Raw genomic sequence first — 18898 nt, forward strand, 5'->3', positions numbered from 1 at the left:
GTGAACCACGGAGGAGACAATGATGCTGCAGGTTGATTAAGGCTTGAGGTATTTCAGATCAGATATTCAATTATATGCTATAAAGTCATGTGTGTGAAGGTGGCATGAATATGGAATCTAGTCTTGCTTAACAAATCAGATGTCTTGAGTGCAAAATAAGCTATTACATTACCAATGAAGTCAGTGTTTAACTTAAACACACTGGATATGAATTGTGAATGAACTGTGGTGTATGTATGCATTTGATCAACACAAACATGTAAAATGAGCAACAGTTGTGCTACATAAGCTTACCAACTCACATCCTAAATTTCAATATACATCAATCATTTCTATTTCACTAAATAGCATAATTCTTAGTTTTCTAGCCAAAGAAATCTAAATAGTCCCAAGTTATTTAAATGTTAGTCCAAATACATGATGAATAATCAAAACTTGGAAAAGTCTTACACCCACCAAAAATAAATGAAATAATGAGAAATAAATACTACAACAATGTTTACTGGTTTTATTTTTACCGGCAGCAAAGGTTTACCTCAGGCCTGGCAGGTAACAAGTGTTAAAGTGAAGCACTTACAAAAAGACCCTGTCCCTGAATTCCTAAAGTTCTGGAATCTATTTCTGCTTCTTTGATTTGGGTGTTGCTTTGGGCGTCGCTTTGGGTGTTGCTTTGGGTGTTGGAGTCGCCTTGGGCGTTGGTTTGGAATTCTGTTTGGAATTCTGTTTGGAATTCTGTTTGGAATTCTGCTTGGAATTCTGCTTGGAATTCTGTTTGGAATTCTGTTTGGGTGCTTGTTTGGTTGGCTTAGGAGCAACAAACCTCTGTGGCCAAATGAGTAGCTGGAGGGAAAGTATGCCCAAAAGGAGGGTTTGTACCGTCCAGGCAATTATAACCACCGTCTTCAGCTTCAACTTATAGCACTTGTACACCACCACCATCGACTCTACGATGTGAAGGGCCAGTAGAGTCAGCAGTCTAACAAAAAAGGAGAAAAAAGTTTTGAATTGCATTACTATGTGTACAGAAAGGAGGCAACTAACAAGATTGAGAGCATCTTAATGTACAGTAAAGGCTACAGATATGTCATTCTATAAGCAAGATTTTCGTTATCAGAGTCTTATTAATGCTAAAAATAACAAAATGGAGAATGCAACTGTAAAAAATAAAGACCAGGGCAGTGTGAAGAGAGAATGCATAAACATTTTGTAAAGAGACTTGAAAATTATACTTTTTCAAGCTGTCATGTGTAAGGCATATGATAGGGTTGATAGAAATGCTTTATGGAAAGTCTGAAGAGTATATGGTGTGAGAGGTAAGCTGCTAGAAGCAGTGAAAGATTTTTTATATCAAAGATGTAAGGCATATGCGTGAGTAGGAAGAGAGAAGAGTGATTGGTTCCCAGTGAAGGTCTATCTGTGGCAGGGGGTCTGTGATGTCCCCATGGTTGTTTAATATGTTTATGGATGGGGTAGTTAGGGAGGCAAATGCAAGAGTTTTGGAGAGATATGAGTATGCAGTCTGTTGGGAAGTGAATCAGATATTTGCTGTTTATACAGGTCTGGTGGCTGATTCGAGTGAGAAACTGCAGAAGCTGGTAACTGAGTTTGGAAAAGTGTGTGAAAGGAGAAAGATGAAAGTAAATGTGAATATGAGCAAGGTTATTAGGTTCAGTAGGGTTGAGGGACAAGCTAATTGGGATGCAAGTTTGAATGGAGAAAATTTGGAGGAAGTGAAGTGTTTTATATATCTGGGAGTGGATTTAGCAGCGGATGGAACCATGGAAGCAGAAGTGAGTCACAGGGTGGGGAGGGGGCGAAGGTCCTAGGAGCGATGACGAATGTGTGGAAGGAGAGAACATTATCTCCGAGCAAAAATGGGTATGTTTGAAGGAATATTAGTTTCAAACGTTATGAGGTTGCGAGGCAACCACACACACATATATATCTGGGAGTGGATTTGGCAGCGGATGGAACCATGGAAGTGGAAGTGAATCATAGGGTGGGGGAGGGGGGCGAAAGTTCTGGGAGTGTTGAAGAATGTGTGGAAGTCAAGAACATTATCTTGGAAAACAAAAATAGGTATGTTTGAAGGAATAGTGGTCCCAACAATGTTATATGGTTGTGAGGCGTGGGCTATGGATAGAGTTGTGCGGAAGAGGGTGGATGTGCTGGATATTAGATGTTTGAGGACAATATGTGGTGTGAGGTGGTTTGATCGAGTAAGTAATAATAGGGTAAGTATTACCAGGAATACTCAACAAACTTATACCTCTGTAATTTGAGCACTCACTCTTATCCCCTATGCCTTTGTACAATGGCACTATGCAAACATTCCGCCAATCCTCAGGCACCTCACCATGAATCATACATACATTAAATAACCTTAACCAGTCAACAATACAGTCACCCCCTTTTTTAATAATATATATATTTATTATATATATATATATATATATATATATATATATATATATATATATATATATATATATATATTTCTTTCAAACTATTCGCCATTTCCCGCATTAGCAAGGTAGCGTTAAGAACAGAGGACTGGGCCTCTGAGGGAATATCCTCACTTGGCCCCCTTCTCTGTTCCTTCTTTTGGAAAATTAAAAAAAAAAAGGAGGGGAGGATTTCCAGCCCCCACTCCCTCCCCTTTTAGTCGCCTTCTACGACACGCAGGGAGTACGTGGGAAGTATTCTTTCTCCCCTATCCCCAGGGATAATATATGTATATATATATATATATATATATATATTATTCTATTATTATTATACTTTGTCGCTGTCTCCCACGTAGCGAGGTAGCACAAGGAAACAGACAAAAGAATGGCCCAACCTACCCACATACACATGTATATACATACATGTCCACACACACACATATACATACCTATACATCTCAATGCATACATATATATCTACACACACAGACATATACATTATGTACATAATTCATAGTCTGCCCTTATTCATTCCCGTCGCCACCCCGCCACACATGAAATGACAACCCCCTCCACCCACATGTGCATGAGGTAGCACTAGGCAAAGACAACAAAGGCCACATTCATTCACAGTCAGTCTCTAGCTGTCACGTATAATGCTCCGAAACCACAGCTCCCTTTCCACAGAACTTTCCATGGTTTACCCCAGATGCTTCACACGCCCTGGTTCAATCCACTGACAGCACGTTGACCCCAGTATACCACATTGTTCCAATTCACTCTATTCCTTGCATGCCTTTCACCCTCCTGCATATATATTTATTTTATTTATTTTGTTTTGTCGCTGTCTCCCACATATACTTACCCTAACTTAAGGACACTCCTGTATTCTGTTCCAACCAATGTAGCATACTTGGCAACTGGGCCGAAGTATTCTGGGGTGATATATTTAGGTTCCACATATATCACCTGTCAAAACATACAAAAAAGGCATCAATATGACATCAGTCATCTAACCCTTACACCAATCTACAAAATTATTTCTACTCTTATCAAGACACAATATATCATTGTATTCAATAAAATTTTTTGTTGAAGCAACCTGAAATCTTTAAAGCCATACAGAAATACAAAGTGATGGTAGACGTGAGAAAAGATGTGGGAGTCTAAAAGATGAGGATGCTACAATCTTTCATGTCAAAGGAGTCTGATAATCTCAAATTAATCTCTGCTGTCTTACTTCTCATGCTCACATCTCTTAACTTTACTGAGCATTTTGAAAATAATCATTTGGGGATAGTGCATATACAATTATTACACTGTGCATGTGACTATAAAATATATTAAAGAAAATTTTATTATCGACCTGAAGGAGAAGCTGTCATAAGAAGTAAATCTAGACTACTTACCACGAGGAGACCCACCACCACAATTGTAAGGACTATAAGGATTGGGTTGACCAACTTGAAATAGTTGTTGGCGGGCCCTCTTCTGGATTTCGCCATGTTACCACAACTATAAAGAAAAAGTAAAAATTTCATTTTCCATGACAAAGTTTCCATGTCATATATATATTGTTTTGGCCTTGTTCTTCATTTTCATCACTGTACTGCTTCATCTCTTTTTAGGTATAACAGCCACAAAAAAGTCCTAGCCCTTGGACATCTAATTACTAGTCAAGATTGGAATGTGGTGCCATACTTCTCTTTTATGACAGAGTTGTATCCTGTTGTTTTTGAACTTCACTAATCTTGTTTACAGGGGGTAGCAAGAGAACAGTGTGCAGTTAAGGTGGTTGTGTACACTGTGGTAGGCAATATACCATTACCATATGTAGTGAGCACATTACTGTAGTTCAGCATAGCAATATACATAAGCCTACACACATATACAATAACATAAGGTTTGTTGAATGTGTGTGATGATAGAGTGGCAGATATAGGGTATTTTGGTTAGCGTGGTGTGCAAAGTGCAAGGGTTGGGGAGAATGGTTTGGTTAAGAGAGAAGAGGTTGTTTGTTTATGGATGGGGTGGTTAGGGAGGTAAATGCAAGTGTTTTGGAGAAAGGGGCAAGTATGCAGTCTATTGGTGATAAGAGGGCTTGGGAAGCGAGTCAGTTGTTTTTTGCCGATGATACAACTCTAGTGGCTGATTTGAGTGAGAAACTGCAGAAGCTGGTGGCTGAGTTTAGAAAAGTGTGTGAAAGGAGAAAGCTGAGAGTAAACACGAATAAGAGCGAGGTTATTAGTCTCAGTAGAGTTGAGGGACCGAGGTTATTAGTCTCAGTAGAGTTGAGGGACAAGTTAATTGGGATGTAAATTTAAATGGAGAAAAATTGCAGGAAGTGAAGTGTTTAGACGTGGGAGTGGACTTAGCAGCGGATGGCACCATGGAAGCAAAAGCGAGTCACAGGGTGGGGGAGGGGGCGAAGGTTCTGGGAACAATGAAGAATGTGTGGAAGGAGAGAACGTTGTCTCTGATAGCAAAAATGGGTAAGTTTGAAGGAATAGTAGTTCCAACAATGTTGTATGGTTGCAAGACATGGGCTATAGATAGGGTTGTACAGAGGAGGGTGGATGTGTTGGAAATGAAATGTTTGAGGACAATATGTGGTGTGAGGTGGTTTGATCGAGTAAGTAATGAAAGGGTAAGAGAGATGTGTGGAAATATAAAGTGTGGTTGAGAGAGCAGAAAAGTGTGTGTTAAAATGGTTTGGACATATGGAGAAAATGGGAGAGGAAAAATTGACAAAGAGGATATATGTGTCAGAGGTGGAGGGAACAAGAAGCAGAACAAACTGGAGGTGGAAGGATGGAGTGAAAAACATTTTGAGCAATTGGGGCCTGATCATACAGGAGGGTGAGAGGAGTGCAAGGAACAGAGGGAAATGGAACTGGAGTAAACCATGGAAAGGTCTGTGGGGCCTGTATGTGGACGGGGTTAATAGAAAAGGTCCAGATAAGGGTAATGAAGAGGGTGTCAAAATCAATAGAGCCGAACTACAGGGAAAGGGTAGACTTAAATCTATTTAACTAAGAAGAGAGTGAGGGGTGACTTCATCACCACTTTTAAGTTTTTAAATCAGCTTAAAAATACTGATTGAGCACAGTTCTTGCAAATAGGCAGGGATATATCAAATGAAGGCCATAACATGAAATTAATGGAGAAACTTGAAAGATAGACTATAAAGAGGTACTTCTATAGTTTAAGAGTTACGGATAAGTGAAATAAACTGAATGAGTTTAAAATGTTTCACAGTACGGATAGTTCAAGAGATGGAGAGGAGGGGCCTTGAGAGTAAAAACTTCCAGTAGAGTACAAATTAATAATTACACACCAGCTGTTCATCCTCCCCTTTGGGATGGTCAATAAATGGGTACCTGACACGTTGGTGTGTGTGACCACACTGAGTACACACGATACATATATACAAGGTTTAGATAGGACTGGATTATAGAATTTAGGCTTATAAGCCAAACACTGAATACAACAAGGTTTAGAGAGTGGCATCAGGAGTGTATATCTCTCATATCTCACAAGCAGTAATCTCTCAGACGTTATCTGATCATGAATCAACGGGCCAGCCTGGGCTCGTACTCGCATGTACTGGACGTGGCATCAGCCTACATCCATCCTAAATGTTCATCATCCTCTGAACGCTGGTCGATAATATGTTCCTAACAAAATCTAAGGTACAAGTGTGTGCATATATTATATATATATATATATATATATATATATATATATATATATATATATATATATATATATATATATATATATCTTTCAAACCATTCGCCAATTCCCGCGTTAGCGAGGTAGCGTTAAGAACAGAGAACTGGGCCTTTGAGGGAATATCCTCACCTGGTCCCCTTCTTCGATTCTTTCTTTTGGAAAAAAAAAAATAATGAGAGGGGAGGATTTCCAGCCCCCCCTCCCTATATATATATATATATATATATATATATATATATATATATATATATATATATATATTTTTTTTTTTTTTCATACTATTCGCCATTTCCCGCATTAGCGAAGTAGCGTTAAGAACAGAGGACTGGGCCTTTGAGGGAATATCCTCACCTGGCCCCCTTCTCTGTTCCTTCTGGAAAAAAAAAAAAGTAACGATAAGCCACATATAATCTAGTCAACACGAGTGCAAAACTTTGTCCCCGTAACACGCAAACAATAATATATATATATATATATATATATATATATATATATATATATATATATATATATATAATATATATTTCTGCACCAAGAGTCCTTCCTATCTTCATTAGGCTTCCGCAGTGACCAAGAAACCGGCCGGGACTACAGGCCTCAAGTGCAATGATACGTGCCCGTCTGCACGGGAACACTACGGCAACTGAGCAATAAGTGTTCGGTGTCTTCGACGAGGTAGATGCACTGTGGCCATAAAGGGTCTTAAGATATGCTGTAGGCATGGGTATACGGGAGAGCATGATTCGTGTATGTCTGGGAAGTGTGGTCTCAAAATGGGTGTAGTCTGGTGGGGTGGTGTTTTAAGACAGGTGGGAGTGCGAGGCAATGTGTATAGTGCTAGATCAGTGGACATACAGTTCTAAGAGTACAGCCCTAGTGACACACACATAGAGGAACTGTGGTATGTAAATAATCCCAACTCACAGGAAACTTACTGCAAAACAGTTTCAAGGACATTCCAACTTCAGAATGTCTTGCAAAACAGACGTAGGCTGAGACTCGCCGTTTTCATTTTCTACGAGTTTGGATAATATATAAACATATATACCTTACCTTTCCTTCCTGCCCAAGGACTTCTTTTATCGAGTTCCCGTACCTACAAGGCTGCATTATGGTTAGTACTACGGACAGGATAAACTGCTTTCCTAGAGCGAGTTCAATAGCATTTTACTCCTCGTCCACTGATGTTGATACAGCCTTACCAAGATGAATTTCACTCACATTTTTTCAACGCCATGTGGTATTAACAATATATTTCATGGCGCTCGTATCGTATATATATATATATATATATATATATATATAATCTTGGCGAGACAGCGCCAAAAACAAGATAAATGGACTTTAGATGTATAATGCATCAGAACCAGAGCTTCGCTACCCACAGTCAGGCCCCACAGACCTTTCTCAAGTTTCCCAGACCACTTCACATGTCCTGGTTCAGTCAATAAGCAGCACATCGACCCCTGTATACCATATCGCTCTAACCTCAGCATTCCTCATACCCTCCTGCATGTTCAAATGCCGGTCACTCAAAAGCATCTTTCAATCCATCCCTCCACTTCCCCCTTGGTCTCCCCCTCCTCATTTTCCCTCTACTTCTGAAACACTTTCCTCACTCATCTTCCCCATAAGTCCCATCCATTTCAGCACACTCCATTCATCACTCTCAGACTAACTCCACTTCCCACCACTCCACTTTCTTACTCGATCAATCATTCTCCCACCATATTATGTCAAAGCATTTCATCTCATTTCCAGCTTATTTACCCTCTTCTGTACTCTTGCATTTAGGACCAATAACTCGTATGCATATGGCAACGTCGGGATATATCCCTTCACACACACTCCAAACCTTGGCCACAAACTTCTGCAGTTTCTCAGCCGAGGCTGATACTACTGCAGTGTCATCTGCAAATAGCAATTACTTTAACCCCCCCTCCCCGCCCCCCAAAAGAGTGCATACTCACCCCTCCCTCCAAGAATAACCCACTTACCTCCCCATAACCATACAATCCATAAACAGATTAAACACACCCCTGACAGAGACCATCCTCTTCCTCGCCCCTTCTTGCCCCCTACTTGTTCATATGCCTTACTCTCGCAATGAATATTCCTCAATACTTCTCGTAATTTCCCTCCAACGCCGTATCTTCCTATCACTCCACAATACATCTATATCAACCACATATTCTTTATTCAGATCCTTAAATGCCACATACAAATCCTTCTGTTTCTCTTAAGTATTTTTCACACAAATTCTTCAAGACAAACACCTAATCCAAATGTCCTCTGCAACTCCCGAAGCCACAATGTTCCGAGCCTGATGCTTTGCGCATGCCGCAACCACCTTATTTACCACTCCCCCACACAACATACAACTTGCCAGGTGTACTTAGACTTATGCCTCGGTAATTCAAGCATACACTTATGTCCCTTAAGACATTACACCATGGCACTATACAGGCATTCCTACAGCAAACAGGCACCTCATACCGAGCCATAAAAACGGTGAAAATCCTAACCAGAGACCAAAACTGTCACCCTTCTTGAGAAATTCACTTGCAATCTCATCCACCCCAGTGCTTTTCCACACTTCATCTTACGCAAAATTTTCACCTCACCTTCTCTATTCACACCATTTGCTTTAAACCGTTAACTACACAAAGCTCCATGTCTAAAACATTCCAAATCTGCTATCTCATTATCCTACACAATGAGGGGACCTTTAAAATAGTCACTGCATCTCTTCTTACCCTCTTAGCTTGTTACTGTTTCTACCATAGCTCTCCTCACTGATCCATTTGTTCTCACTATTCGCTTTTCGAAACACTTTCTGATTCTCCCTGAAATCCGTCATTTTTCTATTAACTTTATTTCTCATCTGCTTTCTGAATCAGCCCCTGCAACTTCCTCTTGTGCATCTCCAATCACGCGCATTCCTTCCTTGTAGCGATCACTCATACACATGTTCTCTTTCACTAGCAATTTACCTTCATCCAAACACTAACTGACCTTCCTCAAATTCCCAAATGCTACCTTCCGCATGCACAGTCTACTCGCACACATAGGCGATGCTTTCTCAAATACTTTCAATTCCTCGCCCATTCCTCTAGCTTTGCTTACTTTCTTTGCCATTCTTCATCCAATCTTACCTGGTATTTGCGTAAACAAGGCTCTAATATATACTTACCTTCTTGCTGCCTCATATATATATATATATATATATATATATATATATATATATATATATATATATATATGGTATGCATATTTCCTAAGGCTATGATAAATACAAATTTCTAGTGTCACAGCCACAACAATGCTCCAAACCAAACTGCCACAAAGTCATTGCAATTAAAACTGTACTTAAATACATTTCTAATCGCCATGCTGTGAATCCAGTTCTAGCACAACAGATTTTATTGCTACAAAGTATTCAATAATCTCGGTCACTTATCAGGTACTAAATCATCTGTAGGTATACTTGTCCAGATCATGACACGATTTCTCTAACCGAGACGTGGTCTGATGTCGGTTGGTCCCACTCTAAAACCGGATGGGTGAGGCTACCCTGGTGGCCAAACTTACGCCTGCACTACTCTAGAGAATTCCTGATATTCATGCCATACATTCTCAAATCTGTTTTCGTCACTGTTCTCTAAACAGACCCTGATGTAAATTCAAATACCAGCTTTAAATATCAAATAAGCAGGAAAATCATTATGTGATATAGAAAAACTCGTACTATCTAGGTTTCACCTTTAAAATCTGGATTGGAAATCTGAGGCCGGTCTTCCTGTCAAACTAAACGCTTTTTCTTAGTACACCACCAGTGAAAAGGTTTTCTAATTTCTAAGAGGGTTGGTCTTTTTTTTTCTTGCTTACCTGAAATGATTGAGCACAATTATTTCATCACTGATTTCTGTACCAAAAATACACTAAGAAAGGCTGGTACACCTACAATTTCTACATCCCCTTCGTCAGTTGCACCAAGCATCTCCAACATGGAAGCCTAAGAAAAACAAATATTTTTGAGGCTGGTATTACAACGATACGCAGCATATCCAACATTTTTACTCGATTTCAATTTATCAACATGTACGGTGAAACGTTGAAAGCGAATAACATCAGATACAGAGATCTTCAGAAAACATCAGATAATCTCTCTTACAAAAGATTACTCGCGAAAGCCACACTGAATATCTGGGACTGTACTTGTTAGAAAGCTGAATGACTGGACGAAAAAATATATATACAGTAGTGACTGACAGTCAAGCCTCAGAATACTGATGACTTAAAAAGTGGGGTTCCCCACTTAGGTTACAACCAATTCTGTTTTTGCTATACATGTCACTGATACTGATTATGAGCTGTGCTGTAAGTTATTGAAATTCGAAGACAACACTAAGCTGGAAAGGGTAAATAAAGTTACACCAGAAACTGAACTACAGCTGCAAGTTGAAACTGATAAAACTGGTTCAAAGGTGGCGAATAATCTTAATATACACATGCGAAAGTTTCAAACATCGTCAGTGAAAACTAGAGGGGAAGAAAGTAGGAAACATTCTGAATATATATGAAGAAAGATGTCCTCAGCCAGGTAGCCTTATATAGTGCGCAGAAGCCATTATATATATATATATATATATATATATATATATATATATATATATATATATATATATATATATATATATCTTCTTTTTCAAACTGTTCGCCATTTCCCGTATCAGCAAGGTAGCGTTAAGAACAGAGGACTGGACCTCTGAAGGAATATCCTCACCTGGCCCCCTTCTCTGTTTATATATATATATATATATATATATATATATATATATATATATATATATAACATCCACAAGCATACAAGCAGGGCATTCGAATTCGTAAAAGTTTTCAACAAAGTTCACTGGCGCGTCTTTAATTTTAATTTTATACTTAGCTTTTGTCACTCTACTTGCATGAGGCTTATAAGACAAACAGAATGGGAGAAAGCGTAACTGTGGTATTCCACAATGATACCCAGACTGAAAAAAACATTACCTAGGAAGAGCCCTCTTAAACTTATTTTCCCCGGAAAATATTGAGGCGATATAAAAAGCTATTTAAACTGATTAAAGTTTAGGATAAACCGTAATATTAGCCGCTATTGGACTTGGGCTAGATGTCAGATTTCACTCGTAATAATGGATACAAACTCGAGGGGTTTCACTGCGAACGAGTCAAAATACTTTCTCTCCATCATATTGGTTAAGGTAGGGATTTATTTACCCAAGTTTTTTTAAAGCAGCGTCACGAACACACACACACACGACTGGCTATTTCCGCCTCGTTAGATTCAGATTCAGAATAGTCTTCCTATCTGATCCCTCTGGTATCAACAAACAGCATCGAAAGGTCCTCATGGTCCGTTGCTGTTTGTATTCCTTTGTTAAATATTAAATGCAAAATGATAAGTAAAAGGGTGCTTCAGACTGACTATATGTGGAGTGGAATAAGAGATGCAAGCACCAACTGGAGAATAACAAACCTGTATTTCCTTTCATGGTGAAACTGACAATCTTCATGTTATGAGCAAGGTTAAGTTCCTGGTTAAATCTTCTCATAACAGGCAAACCTATGCAAAATCCAAACTACCATTATGGGAATAATGCCATTCAGTCCTTTAAATGCTGGAGAACAACCGCATAATGCATGAGTATCTCATTTAGACTTTTTATGGCAAAGGTTAAGTTGCTTACTAAGGTTTAAAGTGAGACTCCAAAAACAGACTGACGACAGACAAAGCGATCTCTGTAATTCCTATTTATACTGTACAGGGAGGGAGTTCTACGCTCGCGGGGCCCCAAATCTCTTAACATCCTCTATGATCATACTTCAAACTTTACGCTGTCTGTACCAACCATGTATTTGTTCATTTTATTATACACTTCCACTCATACTATAAACTACTTCAAGTCTTTTCTATCACGTTTCTTGATAAATTTCGGGTGATAACCTCTGACTTATAAACATACATCTCTCAGGAAGAACTGCTTCTTGTCTATGTCATCGACCTATTCGAAAATGTTGCGATCATGTCATCCCTCACTCCTCTCTCTTCTATACTGAGCAAATTTAAGGTCCCTAGCATCATCCTGTAGCTCGGCTCTCTTAATTATATCATCTTTGTTACCCCTCCCCTGGACCCCTCTTAGCTTATTTAGGTGCAGACTAAACTTAAGGCAAATTCTAGTTTTGGTCTTGTGCAAGACACGAACAGTCTGTAAAAATATTTCCTCATCCTTAAACTTGAGTTATTTCAAATATTTGTCGAGACAGATTGTCTCCTTGTTTGGGACTATATAGTCAAATTTAGGCCTTCTTTGTCCCATCCTCACTACTTTATATATTCTCGAGTTGAACTGCAACAAACAAGCAACAGACCATTTTTGCTGTCTGTTTAGGCTCCCCTTCCAAGGTGATGAAATCCTCCACGCTTTTTACTACCCTAAAGATATTTGTTACGCAGGCAACGAAAAAAGAAAAAGTATGATGGACTTAAGTTACGCTAGGTATGAGGATCACGAGGAAGTTGCATGTTTTACTGCACCTTATTCTATCGTGTGGAGTAAACATCGTATCGACCTTTCAACCTCTACATTATACCGAGGATAAGTGTAAATAGTATTTCTGTCCTAATTTTAACACTCGATTAAAACTCCATCATCCAAAGTAATATCGTGAGCAATCAATTATATATCTACCAACACATACACACACAAACATATATATATATATATATATATATATATATATATATATATATATATATATGAGGAAAATCAACTATTAGGTTATTGCACAATTTTGTTGGCTGTCTTAAATTATTCAGTACTCCTTTCCTGGGAACTGTAAAGTGCAAAATTGGAGAAGTAATCAAATCTAGTCAGCTGTGACAAGGTCTTGGTGCGTACCCATGTGTAAACGGGTTTCTTTTGTTTCACTTTTCCGTAACGCAGACAAAAGATTGACCACCACTAAAATCCACTTTAATGATCAATTACATTCTAGTATAACATCTTACTGCAATAAAACTGTAGCTCTGGGGGGATATAACTGTCGCCAGCTGAACCACTTACCACAGCCACTAGAAGTCACATGACAAGCAAAATAACGAGACTCATATCTCTCGTCATAGTCTAGCATAAAAGTAATACCGTGATCAATCAATTATATCTACCAACACACACACACACACACACACACACACACACACACATCACCGATATAAAGTCCTGTATTTCGATTCAATAACATCCCTCGTGTAATTAGAAGAATATCAAAGTTTCAGCAATGAATGAAATCTCCATGCGTTTTTAACATCACTGACTTACTGTATATACCATCATTTGAATTCATGTTCTTCACAAATCTGGAGATATACAAAACAGGCTGTGCAACCAGCATATCTTTTTCCAGTCCGCTGCTTATAACCTTTATTGCAAGCCTACACTCACACAATAAACAATATATATATATATATATATATATATATATATATATATATATATATATATATATATATATATATATATATATATTGACTGACTAACTTCACTGTAAAGTGGATGTCAAGGTGTACGTACGCTGCCGCCCCACCGGCTTCATGTGGCGCTTTCACCTCCCACTCAACTGAGCCACTATCTTTCATTCCCCTAAAAGCACACGTTCACCGGAACACGTCCTCCATCCAAACTAGCAAACGTTATTTCACACAGTGAAGGAACTGTGGCATTCTTTGTTCCAGATTTATATTCTAAGGTCAACAAACAACGCCAGCAAATATTTCCCGTTACATTAGATCTCAGATACTTTCAAACATGAGAATGTAGTGAATAATGTATCTGACTAATCCTCACAAAGTCCACATTTCTTGCTAGACTAATGCATTCAGGTCATCCAAAAGACGTTTTTCCTCATTACTGGTCTTCACTGCCTTAAAGCAACTCTTTACAAGCACCAAATATTCTCAGAAATGAGTGTCGTAGCACCTTCCCCTCAAACAGGTGGTCCTAATAAGGCTAAGTACTGGCCTTATATCTCGTATAATCTTTCTACACATACATTACACGCACATATCTATACGCCGTAAACTGATTTTCAATTCCTTAAAGCTTAAGGCAAGATATTATTGAGGGTACAAAGTATTCAGAGCAAATGTCATGAGACGACTCCAACTCCTCTCTACTTTCACCATTCTCAAAGCATCGAAGCCCTACATTAACAGTAACATTCCACACGCAGTTTTGTAGTTTCAGGTGTACTTTAGGCGTAACACCGGTCAAATAAACATTAAATGTCACAGTATAGCGTTTGTTTAACGGCGAGGTTAAGTCCACACAAACTTCACATAAGGAGAAGCATTTAAATAGACCACACGGTGGGACGTAAACAAACTTTCAACTGTCACGACATGGGCTCTTAAAGCTGTATGCTGACTGAACTACCGGGATCACGACACATTCTTCGTCATAAAATGAGAAACTCATAGAAGGGACAACTTACAGGTGTGGGAGTGCAGATGAAAGAGTGTTGGGAAGGGAGTTATCTGTGGTCGGTGACCGCTATCACAAGTATAGTCCCAGACGCTGCCACTTACTGCTGCCTCGCACGACCCCGCCGCTGCACTCGCCAGAAGTAACAACTACTTCCAGCACAAATATCTAGATCATTTATATATACACTTGGATCTACCTAAATATCAGTTTAAAATATAGCTTATGAGTTAAACGCAAAAGTTTGAGAATAATAAAGAATTTTTCGTGTTCTTATAGTATAAAATTACTTCTGAAAATAAACGAAAACAATGGAAATTTTTTATCCGCGACTGTGGTAAAACACATATAACACTTTAAAGGCACAAAAAAAGGTGTTAATTATCATATGTAATTATTGAAAATACGTTTTTCCACCTACAAATTTGAAAAAATCCATATATGCTCTTTTGATGTAAGATTAAAATTTAATAGAATGAACAGTCACTTGCCGGTACCAGCCCGTTGACAGCCGGCTCCGGGAAGTTGCAGGTGGTATCTCGACAGGCGATATCAAAGAAAACGGATCACATCTATGGGGTCACTACACTAAAAATGGTTTCAACTTTGACTCGCAAAATCAATTATTAGGAGCTTCTTATAAACATACAAACAAAAAAACATTGTGCATCACTTAGTAAAGAACCTATATATCTCTCTGAATTTAAGAAATTGTACAGGGATTATTCAATACATTCATTTAAGCCAAGCTCTCTGAGATTTCTCTTCCCAGCAAAAAAAAAAGGTTCATAGAGGGAGCGAGCTACAAAAACAGTGAAGACCCGAGAGGTAAACACTTTCCGTGAACCATCTCTTACAAATGCACAATGAATGAAGCTTGCCTGAACGTTCCATAGCAAATGAGCAATTTTATGAGAGTTTACACAGGTCTTCCCTGACAAATGTAACAACTGTCATCGGAAGTACCTCTGACGTGGCACAGTGAGGGACCCACGCACCCCTGACGTGGCAGGCGTCCAACCCCAACGCCCGCCTCCACACGATCACTCGTGGTCACTGGCCACTGGTTCCCTCCTTGATTAGAGGGAGCGCAAATGAAGATAAAATTAAAACGTTAAAAGAAAAGAATAAAAAAGCTTAAAATAAAATATTGAAGATAATAGCTGCAAAAACATTTCGTTTACCTCATATATTACATTTTGAATATCTCTATCCGAAGATGTTTAGACTGTCTTCCAAGCAGCTGACGAGGTCAAACAGTTAAGAATTTTAAGATCCTGTAGTGAATAAAGCCCAGGTCTTGTAGCTGTGAATATAATCATCTGGTTGAGACATTAGGATACTAATGTTAATATGAAACGGAAAACAAAGACACCGTATGCTATTCACCATAATGTATTTCGAAAAGCAATATATATATATATAAATATATATATATATATATATATATATATATATATATATATATATATATATATATATATATATATATGGTATTTCTTGTACGAATAAATATCCTACATTTGAATTTGTTATATCTTAATATTCCTTCTGCAAGAACCTTATCTTATTAAGAGGGCGTGTATAGTCTAAGAATTATCTTGAACATCTGAAGGAGCTTAAAGATGGTTAAAACTTGATGTTGACTGTTTTAATGACCCTTCCTGGCTATCAACAGGTGTAGAGCCCAGTCAACCAACCGATCAATATTCCTTTCAGAACTCGGCGCAATTGTCTACATAACACAGTAATACAGTCTCTTTGAAAAAGTCCCTAATCCTTGTCCATAAGACCCTCCTCAAGTGCAATAGGTATGGACACGAGAGCATTGCATGATCCTTGTCAGCAAATCAGAAAGTAAAGTTCCAGCTGACTGAAGGTAAGCAAAACATTAAAGCTAACATGAGGAGAAATAGCGATAATGTTACGGGATAATGTAACTGTATTTTTTTGTTTCCGTTGAAAGCCTAGGATGCTTCATCTTAATGTTCTCACAGCATTGTACGTACACTTCAGTGATCTTTTTTTATATCTTATCTTAGATTTCTCTCATCTCGTTGTCGAGAGCCTACAGTCGAGATAAGAGATATCATCTGATGGATGCAGTTATCGGCATAGTGGTGACCTTGAGCTTGGCATGGAAGTGCAGTTACAAGCCCTATGCATGACACTACTAGATCCCATGCGCCACACTTCCTACATCAGTAAACTGTAACTAGAGCTCATTGACCTCTGGAATACGACCATATTGTCGTACCATCGTAACGCAGGGTCGTTTCTGTCGTACTGTGCGGAATGAGGCGGGAAACAGACACAGGTGAAGCCGATACTTGCTCTGAGCACGTCCATTGTTAGATACAGGTCAGAAATAAAGGACGTATTGACTCTTGTTCTTCAACTCTCATCCCAGTTAATGAGGCAACGATGAACGTCCACCTGTATTCTTATTTCGGCCTATGTCTGATGTAGTGTACCACGTGACTCGTCCAATCATAACTTCATATCAATTTACTGCATACGGGGGTTACTGCATACGGGGGGTTACTGCATACGAGGGGGTTATCCTACCCGTGTGGCCTGGCTGATATATTTACTCTCCATATATGTAAACACCGACCCATCCTCTACTGTGCTTGTTTCTTTGCCATGTACGTGAGACTGTCAGGCCACATTTGTGATAATTCAAATATCGATATTCAGAAGTGCTAGTGGCGTTGATGGTATTTAATTTTAGGAATGTTCGTGAAATGGAGCAAATACACAAGGAAAGAACGATTTTCATGGAACATGTGACAATATAACATGCACTCATCAATGGTGGTGAAGTATTTATATCGGAATTTCAGTAATAAAGTGACTTACTGGGGGAATATGGATTCTTATTAAGAGAAAGTGTCACGGAAACACAGGGTCTGAACATGTAAACAATTGCCTACGTCACAGAAAACTCGAGATCTGGGGGGACTGAAGTAAATTTTCAGGGGACACCTGCACAAATTAATCATCAATACACCATCGTAACTAGATATTATCTTTACTCATAGTAGATGTATACTGAAAATGTCATACATGATACATCAATTGGAGAAAGTGATTCAGTAATGCCGGAGATTGATTTTGTAGTAAAGTTGACATAAACAAAACAGCAACGAAACTGAACTCAAAGAGAAGATATTGTTTTGGATATTACACAGAACTCAGTAATTTTTATGGTAAAATAAATTGGGAAATGGAGTTAAGGAGGCAGATTCCAGCACTCTGTGAAAAGTTCTGGGAAATTTACGGGGAAGGAGCGAGAAAAAAGCTAACTGAATATCAAATACAGAGAGGAGTAAAAAAAAACGAAAAAAAAAACAAGCAGTTCAATAAAAGATGTCACGAAGCCAGAGCTTAGTGATGTGATGTGGCAAAGAGACAAGCGAGACCCCAGCCAGACAGAGCTTAGTGATGTGATGTGGCAAAGAGACAAGCGAGACCCCAGCCAGCCAAAATTTAGTGATGTGACGTGGCATAGATCCAGGCGAGACCCCAGCCAGCCAGAGCTTTGTGATGTGACGTGGCAAAGATACGGCGAGACCTCCAGCCAGCCAGAGCTTAGTGATGTGACGTGTCATAGATCCAGGCGAGACCCCAGCCAGCCAGGCTTAGTGATGTGACGTGGCATAGATCCAGGCGAGACCCCAGCCAGCCAGAGCTTTGTGATGTGATGTGGCAAAGAGACAGGCGAAACCTCCAGCCAACCAACATTTGAATGGCAGAAGGGAGCGGAAAACGAGTTCAGCAGGATTTGTAAGAAAGAAGCGAAAAAAATTTGAAAAAAAATATTGTAGATAAGGCAGGAGACATTACAAAACTTTTCCACAAATTCATCATGGGTAAAATATCAGTTAAAGATCAGCTGATGAAGCTATAGGGTAAAGAGGGAAGATCTGTAGAGGATGATGTAAACATATGCAAGAAACTGGATGACAGACTCAAACAATGTCTCTGATGTGTAAGACATTTATAACCCCAACACCAGTGAGACGGAATGAGGAGGAGGAATTGTAAGGCACCGAAATGACCAAAGGAATAGTAAAGTGTTGACCCAGATAAGACTCGTGGTACTGACCAAATCCCTCAACATGTGCTCAGTGTATGTGCAGAGAAACTTGGCGGACCGCTTGAAATATTCTT

The 18898-nt window shown here is 39.0% G+C and overlaps 1 protein-coding gene across 6 annotated transcripts; it reads right to left on the bottom strand.

The window, feature by feature from the left end:
* Nucleotides 1–494: 494 nt before the first annotated feature.
* Nucleotides 495–17661, bottom strand: LOC139766265 (uncharacterized). Of its 6 annotated transcripts, none has more exons than XM_071694672.1 (4): nt 17585–17661; nt 3857–3962; nt 3313–3416; nt 495–976 (listed from the first exon to the last, which is right to left on the bottom strand). In XM_071694672.1, the coding sequence occupies exons 2-4, from the start codon at nt 3950–3952 to the stop codon at nt 616–618; spliced, it is 561 nt and encodes a 186-aa protein (XP_071550773.1). In that variant the 5' UTR covers nt 3953–3962; nt 17585–17661; the 3' UTR covers nt 495–615. The 6 variants fall into 6 exon arrangements, with proteins under 6 accessions (XP_071550773.1, XP_071550771.1, XP_071550772.1 ...); XM_071694670.1 differs by lacking the exon at nt 17585–17661 and adding an exon at nt 15689–15788; XM_071694671.1 differs by lacking the exon at nt 17585–17661 and adding an exon at nt 15604–15780.
* Between the last annotated feature and the right edge of the window lie 1237 nt (nt 17662–18898).

Source organism: Panulirus ornatus, chromosome 57, assembly GCF_036320965.1.
Source record: "Panulirus ornatus isolate Po-2019 chromosome 57, ASM3632096v1, whole genome shotgun sequence".
Lineage (NCBI taxonomy): Eukaryota > Metazoa > Arthropoda > Malacostraca > Decapoda > Palinuridae > Panulirus > Panulirus ornatus.